This window comes from Triticum aestivum, chromosome 6D (assembly GCF_018294505.1).
Source record: "Triticum aestivum cultivar Chinese Spring chromosome 6D, IWGSC CS RefSeq v2.1, whole genome shotgun sequence".
In the NCBI taxonomy this organism is placed as follows: Eukaryota; Viridiplantae; Streptophyta; class Magnoliopsida; order Poales; family Poaceae; genus Triticum; species Triticum aestivum.
The window spans coordinates 461,708,057-461,726,860 of NC_057811.1; the positions used below are offsets into that span (position 1 = coordinate 461,708,057).

Sequence of the window (18,804 nt, forward strand, 5' to 3'; positions counted from 1 at the left end):
GCCTCATGGGCCTAGTAGTGGAAGAGAGGAGGCAGGCCATAGGGTGGCGCGCGCCCCCCTAGCCCAAACCGAATTGGACTAGGGGGCGGCCCCCCTTTCCTTCTCTCCTCCCTCTCCTTCCCCCTTCTCCTTGTCTGAATAGGAAAGGGGGGGCCGAATCCTACTTGGAGTAGGACTGCCCCCATGGCGCGCCTCCTCCCCTTGGCCGGCCTCCTCCTCCCTCCCCCCTTTATATACGTGGGAGGGGGGCACCCCAAAGGCACACCAAAGTTTCTCTTAGCCATGTGCGGTGCCCCCTCCACAGAAACACACCTCGGTCATATCGTCGTAGTGCTTAGGCGAAGCCTTGCGCTGGTAACTTCATCATCACCATCATCACACCGTCATGCTGACGAAACTCTCCCTCGGCCTCAGCTGAATCAAGAGTTCGAGGACGTCATCGAGCTGTACGTGTGCAGATCGCGGAGATACCGTGCGTTCGGTACTTGATCGATTGGATCGCGAAGACGTTCGACTACATCAACCGCGTTACTAAACGCTTCCGCTTTCGGTCTACGAGGGTACGTGGACACACTCTCCCCGCTCGTTGCTATGTTTATCCTAGATAGATCTTGCGTGATCGTAGGAAATTTTTTGAAATACTACGTTCCCCAACACGGGTCGCGGCAGAGCGGCACCAGGATTGGCTAGAGACCAGCGAGGAACCACCGCCCACGCAGCGGACGACCGCCGCCCCACGCCGCCCGCACGGCCGAGGGACGGCCCATGAGTACCCGCCGCTCCGGCCACGCCGCGCGCCACCTACCGGGGCCGCCGCCCAGGGAGCCGAGGCCTCCACGCGAGGTGGAGCCGCCAGAACCCCGCCGCCACCTTCATCGGTGCCGCGCGGCCGCGCCGGAGCCACCTCAGGCGGCAGCGGAGGAGGAAGAGGGGAGGTTGGAGGCGGCGTCTAGGGTTGGCCCCCGAGTTGCCTCAGAGGAGACGACGTGGGGGCGTGAACTAGGTTTACAGAGATTCACGTTGAGATGGATTGCAGGGAGGCGGTGTGTATGATCAATGGAGCAAGCAGAAATCTATCTGTGGCGGGCCGATAGTAGAGGATATCAAAGGGCTCATGCTGAATTGGCAAGGATGCAAGGTCACTTGGAGACGGAGGTCTGCGAACAAAGCTGCTCACACTCTTGCCAAGCTAGCTGTAGGAGATGAAGTGTGCTTGGAATGGCGGCATGTGCCGCCTGATTGTATCTTAAGTGTAATAGCGGATGAGATCCGAGACCATGCTTAAATAAATTAGGTTGTTTCCCTAAAAAAACATATCCTGAGTTCGATTCACCATCACCATGTACAGTCCTTTAAACCTTTCACTGAGAAAGAAAAAACAGATAAATGGGCCAGCCCAGTTACACGGCTGCGGGCGCCGGTTAGAAAAATTGCCCTTAACCGGCGCCCACAACGCCGAATAGGGTTTGCCAAATATGTCGCCTACATTGACACGTGGCCTTTCACAGCGGCGAGCAGTAAACTGAGCCGGCCCAGCAGTTAATAGTCTCTGTAGTGGTCGCTATGAAGCCCAGAAGTTTTGTACTGGTCATAAAGGATAGGATCATCATTGTACAAAGGGTTTGTGACACATCTAGATGTAACATAGTTATGTCACATCTAAGCTGATGTCCACTCTGTTTGTAGTCTATTTTTTTTCTAGTTTTTTTTCTTATTGCTGCATTTATATATTCGTGGGAGTTTAGATATGACATCCTTAAAAAACATCTAGATGTGAATTAGACAAACCGTCTTTCAAAACCGACTGTAATCTGACTGAATTACTCGCGTTACAGTCTTACAGAATTTACAACAAACGCATGACGTGGTTTCACAGTAAAAAGAAATATCATGTAGCCATAACCGTGACGACAGTCGTCGGAGCTGTCCCTCTCTCTGAGAGCTTATAAACTTTGTCGCCTCGCTCTCTGCAATCGTCAACCCAGCCCAGGCCAGAGGCCACCACCACCTTTCCTCGCCGGCTTTACCGTCGCGCCCTCCTCCTCCCCTCCCCCCTCCCTCCGCGCAGGCCGAGAACCAAGTAGCCAGCCCATGCAGCCCGCCGGCCGCGAAATGCACGGCGGCGGGCAGGGGCAGGGGCAGGACGACTTCTTCGAGCAGATGCTGTCCGCGCTGCCGACGGCCTGGGCCGAGCTCGGCTCCGTCAGGCCCCCCTGGGAGCTCCAGGCGGCCGGCGCGCCCCCGCACGACGGCGACCCCGGGTTCGACGAGTCCGCCCTCCTCGCCTCCCGCCTCCGCCACAACCAGATCAGCGGCGGCGGAGGGGACGACAAGCCGCCGCCGGCCTTGCTCCCCCGCCACGGCCTCGACGGCGGGGGCTTCCTGCCGCTGCCGCTGTTCACTGACCGGTCGCGGGAGGACCTGCAGGGAGCCAACCAGGCGCTGTTCGACGGGTTCGGGGCCGCCGGAATGCACGCCGCCGGCGCTGCTCAGCCACCGTTCGGGCAGGTGAGCCAAGAACCGCCGCCGCGTCCAGCTTTGGCTTTGTTCCGTGTTTCATCAGTCGCACTAACAGAACTCTGCCTTCTTTCCCCCGTGCATCCTAGGCCGGATCAATGCCGCCGCCAGCGGCCCAGGGCGGAGCGGCGGCGCCGCCGCGGCAGCGGCAGCGGGCGAGGAGGGGGCAGGCCACCGACCCCCACAGCATCGCCGAGCGTGTACGCGACCCTCGCCACCACCTTCCCCTTCTCCCCCAATCATTATGTCTTACACCTTCTACTGTTCTTGACCTCCTGCTCCTCGAGCTCCACATTCACCGGACCATTTACTTCACTTCGACCTGTCACATTCTCGCAATCCCAGTGCACAAATTTTTGCAATTTTACTGTTCCAGTAACAATCTTCACAATTTCACTGCAATTATTGGCTCAAATGTTGGCACCAGCAGCAAGAGGGACCTGAAATGAAACCGTGCGGTTTTCCTCACATATTTCCATGTGTTGGCGTGCAGCTCAGAAGGGAGAGGATAGCGGAGAGGATGAAGGCGTTGCAGGAGCTGGTCCCGAGCGCCAACAAGGTGAGCGAAACGTCCCGCCTTTCCTCCTCCCGCTTTCGCCTTTTTCTCACGCTCTCTGCTTTGAGCAAAGCAAAGCAGGAAGGAGGCTTTCCTTCCCTGAATTCTGGTGAAAAATGCATCCGTGTTTCCTGCATTATTGGTTGCTGCAGACAGAGTAAAGCTGGTGTATCATACTAGTATAACGTGTGATGCCATGCTATCTTTCTAGTATCAGTGATTGTAAAATAGCAAGTGCGTGATGGAATTGGAAAGCATGGATGGTAGTTGGAGTTGTATGGTTAATTAGACTTAAGTAATCCAGGGGATAGGGTTGACATGTCGGTTCTCGGTTGGAGGATCTGGCTTAGTAATTTAGTGACTTCTGATTGGTGGTAGTAAGTAGTTAAGCAGGCAGCAGCAGGGAAAAGAGAGGTCAGACATGGTGCCAAGGGGGATGAGAATTGTTGTTGTTGCCATCAGCAGTCTGGGCCAAGGCCACAGCTAGTGCCAATTAGTGCAATTGTCGATAAACGACGACACCAAATTGAGGGGGGATGAAGGTTAAATCAGGGGCTTCATGATCATTTCACCAAACACTAGGTTCCTGGAACTACAATATTGAGCATCATGAGGAGAATGACAGATGTATGGGGGGTTCCATATAACATGAACATGTTTAGACTTTGAGACATCCCGCTTTCGTGGGCTCCGTGATGGTTACAGAACACAAGAGCCAGACAGACAGGGGCGTTGTCTAGTGCTCCAGCTTCTTGCCACGGTTGATACTCCCGGAGCTTCCAATGGCACATGTGATATCTTTTTTTGCACAACTTTTACTCACTGTTCACGGTATCTAGAGCGATAACGAATGTCGATCGCTTGGCTTTTTGGAATAAAACCTTATATCAGTTGTCATATCTTAGATGACGCAGCTGCCACAATGCGAACTAGACCGGACATAGGTCACTGTAACTGGAATAACAAGATGGAATTTTGTTGCAGACCGACAAGGCATCGATGCTTGACGAGATCATTGATTATGTCAAGTTCCTCCAGCTTCAAGTCAAGGTACATAATTCGGCTTTTCTGCACCTATCCCGGGTTACTACTAGCTAGTCGCTAAGTTTCTGAATGTTGCTAGTCAGTTTGCTCCTTGATGGAACTCATGGTCCCTGATCAGATGTCCCATTTTTGCAGGTTCTCAGCATGAGCCGATTAGGCGGAGCTGCGGCAGTTGGCCCTCTGGTTGCTGGCTTGTCATCAGAGGTACCTATGTTACATGATCTTCCATTTTGACAAGCTTATATGTGATTGTTTTTTGGAGGGATCCTACATCACTGACAACGACTTGTACATAGTTAGTAAGTGTTAGCCTAGAGCCAAACACTAGCTTGCTTGCATGGGCCAACTTGTTCTGATCCCTAAAATCCGCTAATTACGTTTGTTAGATCACAAAGCGTATATGGAATGTTAGCCTTTTGACCATCGGTCCGGTACGAATAGATACTCATAATCCTGTCATTTTCAAGTTGGTGTGCTGATTCTGACTCACTTAACTTTTGGTTGTATATGAAAAAGATGATTATTTTTGTCTAGGGTGGATCCCTCTTCAAGTCCACGCGGTAGAATTTAGGTATATAATAAAATCCTATAAAAAATCTAAATTCGGCATTCGGAGGACTGAAAGGCACTGTAAAGAGCTACTGCAACTAAATTAATAGTACGCCTATAAAAATTGCACCACATCATTTTCAAATGGAAAGGATCCTTTCTTAAGGAACAGATCAAGCATTAGTGGATGCCAGCACAACAAGAAAAGGTTCAGAAGAATCTTTCTGGTTTAAGAACTGGAGGGAAAAAGGAAAACACGCCTGAAAAGTGACCACCATGTACCAAACTACCAATCAAGCAGTTAGGCTGTAGGAGCTACTGCCCACTAAGGACAATTGGCAGCTCCTGAACATACCCCAGCTACTACAAGGTCAACCACCATCTCGAATTTCGACAAAATACCCGATTAACTCTCTTTGTTTTTGGAAGAAAGCATCAGCTTTTCTATAAGATTCATCTGCTCAATTGCCACTGTACTGAAATCTGAGTCCACCTTGCAGAGCAGCGGAAATGGAAACGGGACCAGCAGCAGCGGCGACGGCAATGGCGACGACGACAATGGTGGCAGCACCTTGCGGGCGACGGAGCAACAGGTGGCGAGGCTGATGGAGGAGGACATGGGCACTGCCATGCAGTACCTGCAGGGCAAGGGGCTCTGCCTGATGCCGATCTCCCTTGCCTCCGTCATCTCCTCCGCAACCTCCTCGTCGCTCCGCTCCGCCACCCGCCCTGCTGGTAATGCCGGAGGACCACTACACGAAGGCGGTAGCCCTGCGTCGCCTCGGTTGGTGAACGGCGGTGTGGGCGCCGATGGCTCCCGGACCATCGGGGACGGCGGTGGACAGTGAAGTGGACGGCTGTTCTTTCAGCCAGGGACAGTTGTTCAGAAGGTTTGAGTTCTGGGGGTAGAATTGCCAGCCAGCTCTACACCCTTTTCTCTTGGCCTTTATGGTTCATAAGAAGAAGAAATGATGTGCAATCATGCAACCTTTAGCCCTACCTTTTTCCTGTTCCTATTATTTATATGTGCAATAGCTTTTCTTCTAATATCTCTTTCTCCCTTTTGGGATATGGTCGAGCTGCTCTAGTCTCTAGTCTTGTTTATATGAAAAAATTATTGCGGAGCTGTCGTTCCTCTTGTTCGATAAAGCTAAAAAGGAATCAAATTTATTTTGAGCCCAAAATAAGTTGATTTTATAGGAGGTACAAATGCAAAGTTTATTTTATAGGAGGCACAAATGCAAAGCTGGTCAACAAATTGGAAGATAATCTACCTATCATGTGGTAGCCAGGAGAGCATATGCTGTTGTTTCAGGCGCTTTTCTTCCCGGATAACCAGCCAGTCAGATAACCTTAGTTATAGTGCGTCTAGGATGCAGGTGGTAACAAGGTTAATTAAACGATCCTCAGAGCGTCAAGAACTCAAGATATTGAGCGTGTAAATTACGTGATCCGCTGAAGATATATATTAGGGCATCTTTGACCGTGCTTGTTAACCAAAAAACTAATCCCAGTGACAACTCTGATGAACAAGGAGAAGCAGCTTTGACTTGTAGCATTTGAACAAGGGGAACCAAATACTGGGGGTCAGTTGGAAAGGCACAAAAAATTACTGTCACATGCACCTATAATTTTCAGGTTTACCCACAAATGTTCAGACTAAATCTGCCAAACCCACTAAACCACACGATCCATCGTCAAATCGCGCTGTGTCGATCAGTAGGGGTAACAGAGATGCTACATATAGAAAAGCAAACAGGGGAAAAAACACGTGACGTCTTCGGATAGTAGAGTTCCCCAAATATATGTACCAGACGGGGATTTAAGACGTTTACAGAAAACAATTCAGAACACCGACTGAACAATTCAGAGATACTTCATGTTTGCTTGCCCCTCTTTCTTTTCAAAGCTCCCGGCGCTTTATCTCCCGACTTGTTGGATTTCTTCGATGCTTCTGGTTCTGCAGACCCTTTCAATTTATCTTTCAGTTTCTCCAGAGCTTTTAACAGCCCAGCAAGGAAAAAGGAAACAGAGACAATATTAGAATCAAGGAAGAACATTGAAGGCGTGGGTGATGGCAAATCAACATAGTAATCTGATTAAAACAGGACTGTTATCTCACCGGTCTCAAAAACTGGGCGAAGGCTATCTATTGATTCCTCGGGCAGCGAGCGAAGGATGCAGCTAGAACCATCTGCCTTCTTCAGCATCTTGTCAAATCTTTTAACCTACATGACATTTGACTCAGCAACCCATGTAACTAGAGAAGAATATGCTGAGATTAATTTATACATCTGGTAGCAGACACGTCTGTTTTAACTCCAAAACAAATATCAAGGTGATTCATCATTAGTTCGTTCGTAAGTCCTGACCCAAATCACGAAGTTCCGATAGTAACAGTTATTAACACCAAATTATATATCATCAAAACACTCAATTTGTTTGTTCCCCAGCAATCAAATTAGCCAGCAATACAGGGATGAGATCAGCATATTATTTACACATATAGACATGTCAGTACAATATCATGGAGTATTAATCAATCAACCACATACTAACTACTATTATTGTTAAACAGCACATTACCTCATTTTTCCTTAAAAACGTGAAGCAAGAACCAGATTCGCCTGCCCTGGCAGTTCGGCCTGCTCGGTGGATGTATGTTTTCACATACTGCGGCATCTCATAGTTGATAACATATCTCAAACCATCGATATGTATTCCTCGAGCCATTATATCTGAGCCAATGAGAACATCTATTTTCCCTTCCTTGAAGGCTGCCAACGTCTTCCTGCAGCAGAGTTTTATTAACATCACAAGGTGAGATTAAGTTCGACATGTCAGAATATAATTCCACCATCAACATAACCAAACTTAACGAGTAATGCCGCTTTCTTATGTTTGCACACACACGCTCTAACAAATATGATCCATGAAGCTTGTATAAGGCATATTCAGTCAGAGATGGTTATTTGTAGTTACTTATTTTTGTGGCTGCCTGCAACCAGCGCAAGAAAATGAACTCTGATTTACAATAGTAAACAAACATGAGTAATTACCTTCGAGTAGATTCACGCTGCAAACTTGAGAATTCACTAAACTTAAAGGGTAAGTCTTCGAAAAATCCCAGTAAAGTGCTTAGTCTGTGACTATCATCTACAGATTTGGTAAAAACCAAGCACTTCTCCCCACGCAGCTCTTGGAGAAGAACAATGAGACACAGTGGTTTTATGTTTGATGTACAGATCTGCAATAACAGCAAGGAAAATAAGAACGCATGGGACAGTTCACCCCTTCGTGTTTCAGGCATAAGCATTGATAAAAGTAACAATCAGTAAAGCTGACAAACCAGCTTGTAGGACTCCAGCTTTGTAGGAATTCGGTAACGCTTCTTCCCACTATTCAACAGCAAAGGATGATGCAGCTCAAGTTGAGAAAGTTTGCTGGGATCTTGGGTCAGTGTAGCAGAGCAGACTATCTTTGCGAGTCTTGGATAGCATTTACCTTTAAACCCACGCTCGACACCCCTAGATGCCATAGCGTAGAATTAACTCCTCGATTGAAACATAAAGTGATAAAAGAGGACAAGAATAACATGAGATATTGATATCGTAGAGCAAGACTTACGATCTTCTGATGGTAGTCAATGGATGCAGTAGAGTTCGTCCAGGAGTGTCATGCCGGAAATGATTTTGATTTGTTGGGCGAGTAAACTGGATAACTGTTGGCAACCAGGACTGATATGCCTCTCTTAACATCCTGTCTGTCTCATCAACAACCTGAAACCACAAGTTTAAAATAAATCAACAGCAAGTACGCAACACTAATAAGATGCAAAAGTATAGTGCTATGACTAAGTTTTATATCATCATATGCTATAAAAATTGCACAAACAACAGGCCCTGTTGACTGAATAATTCCTTGGAAAGAACACAAGCAGGGCATGCCAAACTTGTTGCAACTAGAGGCAACACTCACATGGTTCTGAATGACATCCATAGCAAGTGTGGTGAATCTAGAAAATTGCTTGTCATACCAAAATGCGCCAAAATAATCATGTATTGCTGCTATTTGGATACAGGCCAGGTAAAGTAAATCATATGCACTTTGGTCCAAACCCATTGCCAGCATACTGTTCGACATTACACGGTACTGCGGCACACAAACAATACTATGCACGCACAAACAATTGTAACCTCAACTATGTATAACAGGACATATCAACACATCATATATGAACTCAGTCCATTGTAGAGGATGGTGTGAGGAGACAGAAATGGTTGCCAATAAGCCTACCAGGTATTGAAGATGCTCCAGACTAAAACCTTTTGTCATGTTGATATGATCCATCAATCTTCCAGGAGTTGCCACCAATATATCAACTTTAGTCTGTGGTTCCATTTCGACATATTCATCATCAAGAGATGGGTAAAGCTCTTGTTTGGACTTCTTGATCAGATCTGAGATTTCATCCGCGATGGACGATTGACCAACTGCTGATGCTACTGTCAAGCCCACCACAGGAGCAATAGCATCAAAAACCTCTTTAACCTGAAGTGGAACAAACAAACAGAAGACACTTCCATTTGTCATGATGAACTGAATAATATTAAAGGATAAATAGCTGGATAGCTATTGACGATGTAGAATAGCATGCATCAGTTTTTCTATGGATAAATTGCTGGAATAAGATACTGACAGTATGGATTAGTGTACACAAGTTTCTAGAAGGTAAAATAAATATCACAAACCTGCAGTGCTAAATCCCGTGTAGGTAGCACAACCAAAGCACGCAAGCACCTTACTTTCCGAGTGGAGAGCATTTGCACAATAGGCAAGGCATATGCAAGAGTTTTGCCGGACCCAGTTGGGGAGTTGATACAGATATCCCTCTGAAAAGCACCAGGACCAATTGTTTCCAGCCATGTCGAAACCTGAACCGGGAAAAAAGATTCGATTCCCATCCGCTGCACCACTTCTGCCAATCTGTGTAACAGTGCACATAGCCCTCAGTTCATGCTAGTATTTTCCAAGATGTTTGCAGAGTTAAAAGGGCACAAAGTTAATAAGCAGTTAAACAAAGTAGACCAACTCGAACATGTAAAGCAAGTGAAACTACTAGTGCAAATGACATCGAACAAAACTGATGCAGTCAATGCTAAGGGGAGAACTTCTGGTGGGTGCAGTTGCAGCCTGCCTAAGCTCTCGGAGCACAAGAAACTATTCAGTGAGGCGCAGCAGCGCCAACCTATGCTATCAAATTGGAGAACCCAGCATAAGAGATTCAGCAGGCCATAACTGAGCACAAAATACTGCACGGCACAGGCATGGGGTATTGTATGGTACTACCTGGGGTCGAGGCGGGGGAGGCTCGTGACGGGGCAGCCGGAGAAGGAGTCGATGTCGACGGGGTGCCGCATCCACGGCAGGTGCGGCACGCGCTCCTCGGGCGCCTCGTCCTCCTGCCCCTTCGTCTTCATGCTCACCATCGGCCGCCGGACCAGGGAGATGGGGGAGGAGTCGCCGCCGGCGAGGAGGAGCGGAGCTAGGGGAGGAGGGAAGGGAGAGGCGGCGAGTTAGGGCGCGGAGCAGAAGTGCAGAACAGAGTGCTGATGATGGCGGGCTCTGCCTCTGACGGGCCGGGAGATGGGCCGTCCAGCCCAAAGCTGTACAGAAACTTCTGTCCTTTTCTTTCAGGTGGAGGTTGAAGATCCCTAAAAAAGGTGGAGGTTGAAGAGCCGGTGAAAAGGGGAAAGGCCAAGGGGAGAAGGTGAAAAATACAAACAGCTCAACGTGCACGTTGGTCTTCTTTTTTATGCGGATTTTGTACGTGTGCGTGCGCCTTTGAGAAAAACAGGAGCAAACAATTTGTTTGAAACAAATTAATGGAACATTTTTGTAGTAGTCGGACAATTTTGTAACCAGCAGCCAGCAATTTTTACCAAAAATAGTCACCATGAAAAAAATCATAAACATTTATTTGAGCAAAGAGAAACAAACATTAGCACTAGGCGAGTCTGAGATTGGAAAGTGCCCGAGTTCAAGAAGAGGACTACGAGAAATCTTGCCGGGGGCAATTCAATGGTTTAGAAGAAGTCAACGGTATTTTTTCTTTTCAGCCAATTCCTTGGGTGCTCCCTTAACAGGATCGATTCTCATGACTTCATGGACCAAGCTCATAACCAAGGTGCTCTTAGCTATTCACCTACTAAAGGACAATGCGGCAATGCCTACCACCCATGTCTTATATAAGGAGCAAGACTTATCTAAGCAAATGATCAATAATTTATACTTCTATGTCTTTAAATTGTCCAATCCGGTTTTGTTATGTCTCTGAAGTCTGCACACTAGGGTTATGATTTTGATGGCATAGTTGCATAGGCATAGAAGACATCAGGAATTACGGATGGGTCGCTACAATTACAACTTGCACGAACAGTTGAAATCAGCTCCATGCATCTACCTCCTACGCCGCATCAGCTAATTTCCCTCAGCATACTCTCTTCATGGAGCATAGTGCCTTCATGCTCCGGCAGTCTCATGCACCACACTCCACGTGCCCTCTTGAGGATGCATGGTGTGCTTGTTACTTCCTTGACTAGGATGGAATGGGGATTCAAAGCGATTTGATTCTCACGAGTATGGTTCGCAAATAAAGGCGATAGAAAGCAGGCAGGTGATCACACTGTCGTTCTCAAGGAGCAACACAGACGCTGAGCTCCAAGACAAAAAGATGCTAAATGGCAAGGCATAATATTTCAGGGACCTTCACTAGTGTGTTGCCTAATTCAGGAGAGTCTATGAGCCAATATCTCACTTGCTATCTGAAGAAAGAGCTATCTTGGCTAGATGAGTACGGGCCAGAGATGGCATGCTTACTTTTACCCCAACTTGCATGATGAAAATATCTGCACTTAACAATGGCTTGTATGCATCCACCCATGATTGACATTAGTAGAATTTTCTTTTAAGAAAATGGAAGCTTTATCGCACCCCGGTCCCCTGCGGGTGCACCCAACCAAAAAGATAAAATAATGCCGGTCCTATGCGGATGCATCCAACCAAAAAGATAAAATAAAAATTGCTCCAAATACACCAAGAAAAGCCACAAGTTACATGTATCATGAACAAAATCCGTAGGCTGCAACTATCAAAGCTTTGCACAAGATGAGCCTATGTTGGAGAATTTCAAGCTGGCAAGTTGCGTTCAATGTCATCCCCGGAAACAACACCTGCTACCAGTCTGCTAGCCATGCGACAAAACACTAGTAGGGTTGTGTAAAACAAATGACGTATGATGTCCCACCATCCAGACCGATGAATCAGACAATGGGTTTTAGCCCTGGTTCAAGGTGGGAAGAAGACATCAACGACATCTCCAAGGAGAATTAGGACACATGCAAGCGTCACCATTGTCGGAGACGGTTGCCCACCAACACTAGTACAAAAAACTATAGGTCATCACTTACAGACCTAGGGTTGTCGGTCAGTGATGTAGTTCACCACCCATCAGCGCACCGCAGGGCACCTGTCAATAGTGACGGTTACAAAACGGTGAAGTCGTCGTTGCTGGGACAGAAGTGAGACCCATCCGTAGTGACCGGCCTAGTCAGCAATGATGGTTGTACCGTGTTATTTTCTTTTGGGCTATAGGGAGGGGGCGGTACGTAGGAAACCTCCCCCGGGACGAATTAGAGAATTGATGCGACAAAAGAGAGGATGGCAGGGACTTCCGAAGGCGACGAGCTAGATGGAAGGTTGCTCAAATACCGGAGGGAGGCCAAGCATGTGAGGGCCGGAGGGGAGGTAGTGCAGGGCCATGGCGGGGGTGAGGCAAAGGCGAAGAGTGGCATAGAGAAGAGTTGTGGCATAACGGAATTAATCACTCAACGTGTGTATCATGACTCGTCTGTCTTTGTTAATTTAGATGTATGTGTGCCTTTTTTAATTAACAAAAACAACAATTGGCAATTTATTTCCACAGAAAATAATTGTGTGAAGATTTTCTAATTTTGTATAGTGAAATTTTTCTCGACAAAAGGTTAATATTCATTATGGAAATATGTAAATAAATAATGTGAACATTTATTTTGAGCAATGAGACATTTTTTCAGTAGTCGAACAATATTGTGGCCAGATGTGAACATTTTTCTCACAAATAAATAGTTATATAGAAAGAGAAATTGTTATTATTATGAACATTTCTTAGAGGCTATGAAAACAATCTGTTCACATCTCTTATAGCTTTATTAGAACTCAAATAACGGATGTCTGCTATACGCGATGTTTTTTAGAAAACTCCCTGAACTTTAATTAAATCCTGCAAAAAAAAGACACTATGGTGGCTCGCGCATGATGACTTTTTGTTGAAAACCCCCAAGCCTTTTAGTTACGTAGAAAACCCCCATGTATTATTTAATTACGTAGGAAAGCCCCTCTATTTAGAAACACGGGTCTCAATAGGATGTCCATGGCTCAAAAAAAAGAACACAAGCTGTCCACCGGGCCAAACTTACTTTTTTTACGGGAAGGCCTTCAGGCTAGCTTTATTAAAACTCAAATAACAAATACATTGTCTGCTAAAAGTTTAACGATGAAGCTGGGGGGCTCATCTGCCCATACAGAAGAGGATTAACACGCCCCCAATTTGCTAGCTCATGAGCAACTACATTAGACTCCCTATTGCAATACTCAATAGTAACCTTCCCGAACTCAGCCAAAATAAAACGACAAGCATCAATAATAGGAGCTGCCACCATGGAATGACCTTCATTATGCTTCAGGGCGTCAACCACCATGCTATTATCCAATCTCACCAAGATGTTATGACACCAATACTCAAGTGCAAGTTTCAGCCCTTCATAAAGAGCAACAGCCTCAGCCGAGACTACGTCCGCAACGTGTTCAGTACTTGTTGTGGATGCTCTTATAAAACTTCCCCTATAATCTCGGATGATCACGCCATAGGATCCCAAGTTATCACCATCCGAAAAAGAGGCATCTACATTAAGCACTTGCTGATCTGCTAGGGCGACAACCCACTTGTTCAGTTTTGCCGTGGTTGGTGCCTTTCTCGTTGCCCTCACGGCCTTACATAGTTCATAGTTAACGCAAGGATTGCTTGTGTTGATCGCTCCGGTACTTAGTAGTAAATAATGGCTAGAACTTTATATATCACGTCCTATGTACCTGCTCAAGCGATATTTTTATTTATGGCGCTCCTATGGGACCACACAAGTTTTATTTTTAATTTTTCCAAGTTCAGTCCATGTTTATTTTTGTTTTTGATTTTTTACCATTTGAAAATGAAATGTACGAAAAAATACAACTACCATAAAACTCAAATAAAGTGTTAGTGCAATTCAAAAAACAGGTCAACATTTATTTTGGAAAAGGTTTCATGGGTATTAAAAAAATTGTAAATGTGTTTTTGGAAAATGTTAGTCATGCACTAAAAAAATTGACAACATGTATTTCAAATAATGGTCAAAATGTTCGACGTGTATTACAAAGTTATTGTGTAAAATTATTCTTACATTTATACAAACACATTTAAAATGTTTTAATACATTTGTAGATTTTCTTGCGGGAATACAATTCTAATTTTATTATTGTCACACAATACTACAGTAATTAAATACAAGTTGAATAGTTTTCAAAATAAAATGGTATATATTTTTTCAGTAAATGTGAAGTTAGGAAATACAATAAAGATACACAATAATTATGCGTGCTTTTGGTCCTGAATGAAGATAAATAAATTTAGAAAATAATTTTTAATATACATTGAACTGTTTAAATTCACATAAAGTTAGAAAAACTTCATGTTTACCTCTTCAAAGTACACAATAATAAAAATAGAATAAAGATATAAAATATACAATAATTGCATTTTGATAATTATTATATTTTTTATATCAGGAATTTTATGTATCATGAAAATTAAACAGGAACCTGAAAAAAGGTGAAAGACGTAGTAGGGAGTTGCAAAGTGATACATGGAGTAGACCCATATAGATTTATAGATAATAATTGGCCACAAGGCTTAATTCAGCCAAGGCCAACTCATGTGGTAGTGAACCAGGAGGTCCAAGGTTTGAAATCCTTCACATGCAATTTATTTTACGGTTATTTCTCTTTGCCGTACTGACATGTGGGACCATGTTTCTAAAGAGGGGCTTTCCTGTGTGATTAAATAAATCATAAGGATTTAAAAAAATCACGCACGGCTCACTCTCTACTCACAGCTGCTGACATGTGGGCCTATGATATGTTGGCACGCCACATAGGCAGTGCATAAGGACGAAGGCACCGTATTCGATTGCTCGATTTCGTGTATTTTATAAGTCTAGGTACCAAAGTGACCACACCGAACAAGTTGAGACTCCCATGGTGTATTTAACTCTCTCACGTTCCATCGAACTCCTAGAAGAGTGGAGAACCCATGTGTCCGCCTTTGTCTCGTGATAGCTTGCGACATCTCGGCTTGGGTCCCCTAGTGGATGGTTCTCGTGGTAGCGTGCGGAGGCAGCCAACACATGCAAGACGATAGTATGAGGGGTGGACATCGACACCGCTCCACGTGGGGCTACATGTTGGGGATTATATTGTCGGTTGCTTAGATTACGATACGAGGAAGAGGTGGAAGAAAAAGTTGTCAATTTTTTTTACTTTGGTAGGTGTGCCTTGTACAAGTTTGTGCTTTCAGCATATGTTAAAGCCGACACATAAAATGTGTAACTATAAATACTAGTAGCCCAGTCATATGATAAGAAAACATTTCAGCTGACATGGCTAAAATAAAATTGCATGTTAGGCTGAGATTATCCCATTTGATTCATTACTCAGTAGACAAGATTTTGAGTGAAGTGAATTATTGCGTTTTTATGAGAAGTGGTTGTTTTCTCAGCAAAGATGATGGTTATGTGCATATATTCGTACAGATGTTTGTTGTGCTGGCAAGGAGACGAGTTTGAGAAGTTTGGAGGGCTTCATACTTTTGGAAGATCTAGATGGGATGGTTCTTATAGCGTCATAGGGGTGCTCGGTGTATGTATTTATGTGTAATATATTTTCTCTCTTTTAAGTCAAAACGTTAGCTTGTTATTATGCTTTGGTACCTTTGAGTTCAACAACTTGGCGGCGTTGTCTCTAGATAGCACGCTTATTCTATCCGAGGATGAAATGACAACTATTGTACTTTGTTTCATAAACTATGTAATGATGAACAACGTTGGCTAGGTGCATCGTGTTGATCTCGGTACAAAGTTCAGAGGGGCAATACAACTCCTTTTTAGAAGCCTAAGATATACATGGTTTATTTGAAGGATTGATAAATCTCTCTTAGCAGTTGACCTGCCCAAGGACCAACCTCATAGATACCGTGTTATTAGCTATCCACCTACCAAAGAACCAATGATTTCATGCTAGTGTCTACCACCAAAGTCTCATATAAGGAGCTGGGCTTCTCCACCCAAAGGATCAACGACTTATTTCCCATTGCACTTATATGCCTTGGAATTGTCTAATCCAACTCTTTGCATTATTTCTTATGTCTCTGCATGGGGTAATATTTTGACAGGCATAGGCATAGAAGACACCATGGATTATTGATTAATCACCAAAATTACTGATTAATCCAGTAATCAACACTTAGCACTGGCTTTTATGCATCCAACCAAATTCATGGTAGTAGATGGGAAGATGGTTCTGGCAATTATGGTATGATGAAGTTTGTCGAATAAAAATTTATAATCAAATATTATATAAAACATAGTGAGTACTTATGCCCCACAAATATTAGTCACATAAATGTCATCCATAGCATCCACGCTCCACATCTTACAACTGCACAAGCATTACACAGTTGAAAACCTAGCTCATTGTTGCGATTGGCTTTGCAACTGTCAAAGAGTCTGTGCATTGTTGGTCCTGTTGAACTAGTCAAACTGCAGAGTTCATGAATGGTTGATTCACCTTGGTTTACATACTTTTCAAGTCATGCACACGTCGACACACATGAGTAGAACACCATGATTGCATTAGCTTTGAGAATGACGTGATAGACAACAAACAAAGGGCAAACCCAAAAAACTTAAACAAACTATGAATATAATAAGTTGAAGTGAATCAGGAAAGAGGGTCTAATCTCGGTATCTAAATCTTGAATTCAAAATGATCTGAGCTAAGCCCAGTCTTTGGCAGGACCATTTGCTAGAACGTGTAGATGAATCAGGTGGAAAGGCATAAAGATAGAATAAAAAAGATAATATTTGTTTGGCCAAACGCAAGCAACAACATGGGCAAATTGCACCCCTCAATAACCTTGTTAGTTATGCAAAAGCCATAAGTCGTAAATGGTCTGGCATTTATCCGTAAAGATACGTTCAAGCAACTATCTTGGTTCTAGCAACTATCTATAGCCCAATGATAGGAGAATCGCACCAAAGCCTAAGCAACCTACAATCAAATATTCGAGGTTGCAAAGCAAAATGACTAGCATGATATATAAGCAAAAACCTCGTCATAAAACTATTTAGATTTCCACAAAAGCATGTAAATTACAATGACAACTCTCCAACTTATTCAGTTCTTATCAAAGAAAAAAATGGATTCAATGTGAATCTCTTGAATATCGTTTGTAGAAGTAGATACCAAATTCAAGTCTTGCAGGAGAATGAGTTAATTATCATCAACAATATCTGACTGCATCAAGGAAAAAATATGTACACATTAAAACTAATTGCGTTCGGTTCATGATATGTACTTTATACAACTCGACATATATCATTATGAATTTGAAATATTTTTGCGATATCAAGAATAACTGAAACTCACTATAGGAAAAATTAACAGGAACTCGCTTATGAAATTGATTGGTCAGCACCATGCACAGTGTTACTTTTGGGTAGATAATAGAACACTTAAAAAAACAAATTCCTCAACCATAAATAAAATTTTCAATCCAGTAAGATAGTAATAGGCTGCTATCATAGGTAAAAAACATGTTAGTTGAATAGAGGCATCCGAAAGTATCTTATATAACAGTTACTGAGATCTGGATGGAATCACAAAATGGACTCATGATCTCCGGATTACTCAATGCTACAGTTGCCCCGCCGCTGCTGTCAACCGCGCGAGCAAGCCCAGTGACACTAAGTGGCGGCAGCAAGGGAACCGTGCACGACGAAGCCTGCCGGAAAAAAACTGGATTAGGGCCTTTTGAGTCGTCATCTCGGACGACGCCTTCACATGTCAAAATTAGACACACACAAAAACTCATAAAGCTTAGGGTTAAGAAAAGAGGATCACCAGTGGTGCTTAAACTTGCCACCAATGTTCACTTTAGTGTCTGAACTTGAAAAATACGCTAAACTGGTTCTAGAACTTGGCACGAGCATGCAAATACTGTGCTAATCCAATCCATGGACCTATAATGGGCTGATGCGGCACCGTATTATGCTAAACTGGTTCTAGAACTTGGCACAAGCGCAAATATGGTGCTAATCCAATCCACAGACGGACCGGCGTTGCACCATATTTTGATTAATTAGCATGCACATGTGGCATGGGACTCCCTTTCGACAAATGGCTTGCTATATATGTCTCTATGACTAGTGGACCCCACATGTCAGCACGAGAAAATCAAGGTCAAAAATTGCAACCGCTGGGACTCAAACTTGCGATGGGGGGTTAGTAAAGGCATGCCCGAGCCAGTATGCTACATACTTTTGAATGACTAATAACAATAACTTGATTAATGTCCTGTGTAGGAACATGTTCATGGCTTGTAAATCAATGCAACCCATTTCGCACATATTATATATTTTTGGAAATTTGTAAAAAGTAGGTAAACTAATATCACACTAAATAAATTTCGAGTATTTATGTGTTATAAATATTATTATACGTACTAATAAGATAACTTATTTTTAAAATATTAATGTAGTTTCTAAAAATATTCACTTACTTACGTGCGGATTATATTGAAAACATTTTGTAAATACAAAAGTATTAATTGTATAGTAAATGTACAAAAAATATACCTCGTGACTTATCTTTAAATTGTACAAAATTATGGATACAAACATTTTTATTTATATTCACTTGTGATAACTTTCACACGTGGCATATATTCT

At 43.9% G+C, this 18,804-nt stretch overlaps 2 protein-coding genes across 2 annotated transcripts; one reads left to right on the forward strand and one right to left on the reverse strand.

Annotated features, from left to right (window-relative positions):
* Nucleotides 1–1,982: 1,982 nt before the first annotated feature.
* Nucleotides 1,983–5,832, forward strand: LOC123145907 (transcription factor LRL3). The gene is made up of 6 exons (XM_044565421.1): nucleotides 1,983–2,508; nucleotides 2,607–2,717; nucleotides 3,011–3,076; nucleotides 4,058–4,123; nucleotides 4,253–4,321; nucleotides 5,167–5,832. The coding sequence occupies exons 1-6, from the start codon at nucleotides 2,092–2,094 to the stop codon at nucleotides 5,512–5,514; spliced, it is 1,077 nt and encodes a 358-aa protein (XP_044421356.1). The 5' UTR covers nucleotides 1,983–2,091; the 3' UTR covers nucleotides 5,515–5,832.
* A 360-nt stretch (nucleotides 5,833–6,192) lies between these two features.
* LOC123145908 (DEAD-box ATP-dependent RNA helicase 1) lies at nucleotides 6,193–10,299 on the reverse strand. Its single transcript, XM_044565423.1, has 9 exons — nucleotides 10,016–10,299; nucleotides 9,418–9,652; nucleotides 8,963–9,217; nucleotides 8,294–8,445; nucleotides 8,016–8,193; nucleotides 7,726–7,913; nucleotides 7,253–7,457; nucleotides 6,789–6,894; nucleotides 6,193–6,665 (listed from the first exon to the last, which is right to left on the reverse strand). Exons 1-9 carry the CDS (start codon nucleotides 10,153–10,155, stop codon nucleotides 6,544–6,546), a joined length of 1,581 nt encoding a protein of 526 aa, XP_044421358.1. The 5' UTR covers nucleotides 10,156–10,299; the 3' UTR covers nucleotides 6,193–6,543.
* Between the last annotated feature and the right edge of the window lie 8,505 nt (nucleotides 10,300–18,804).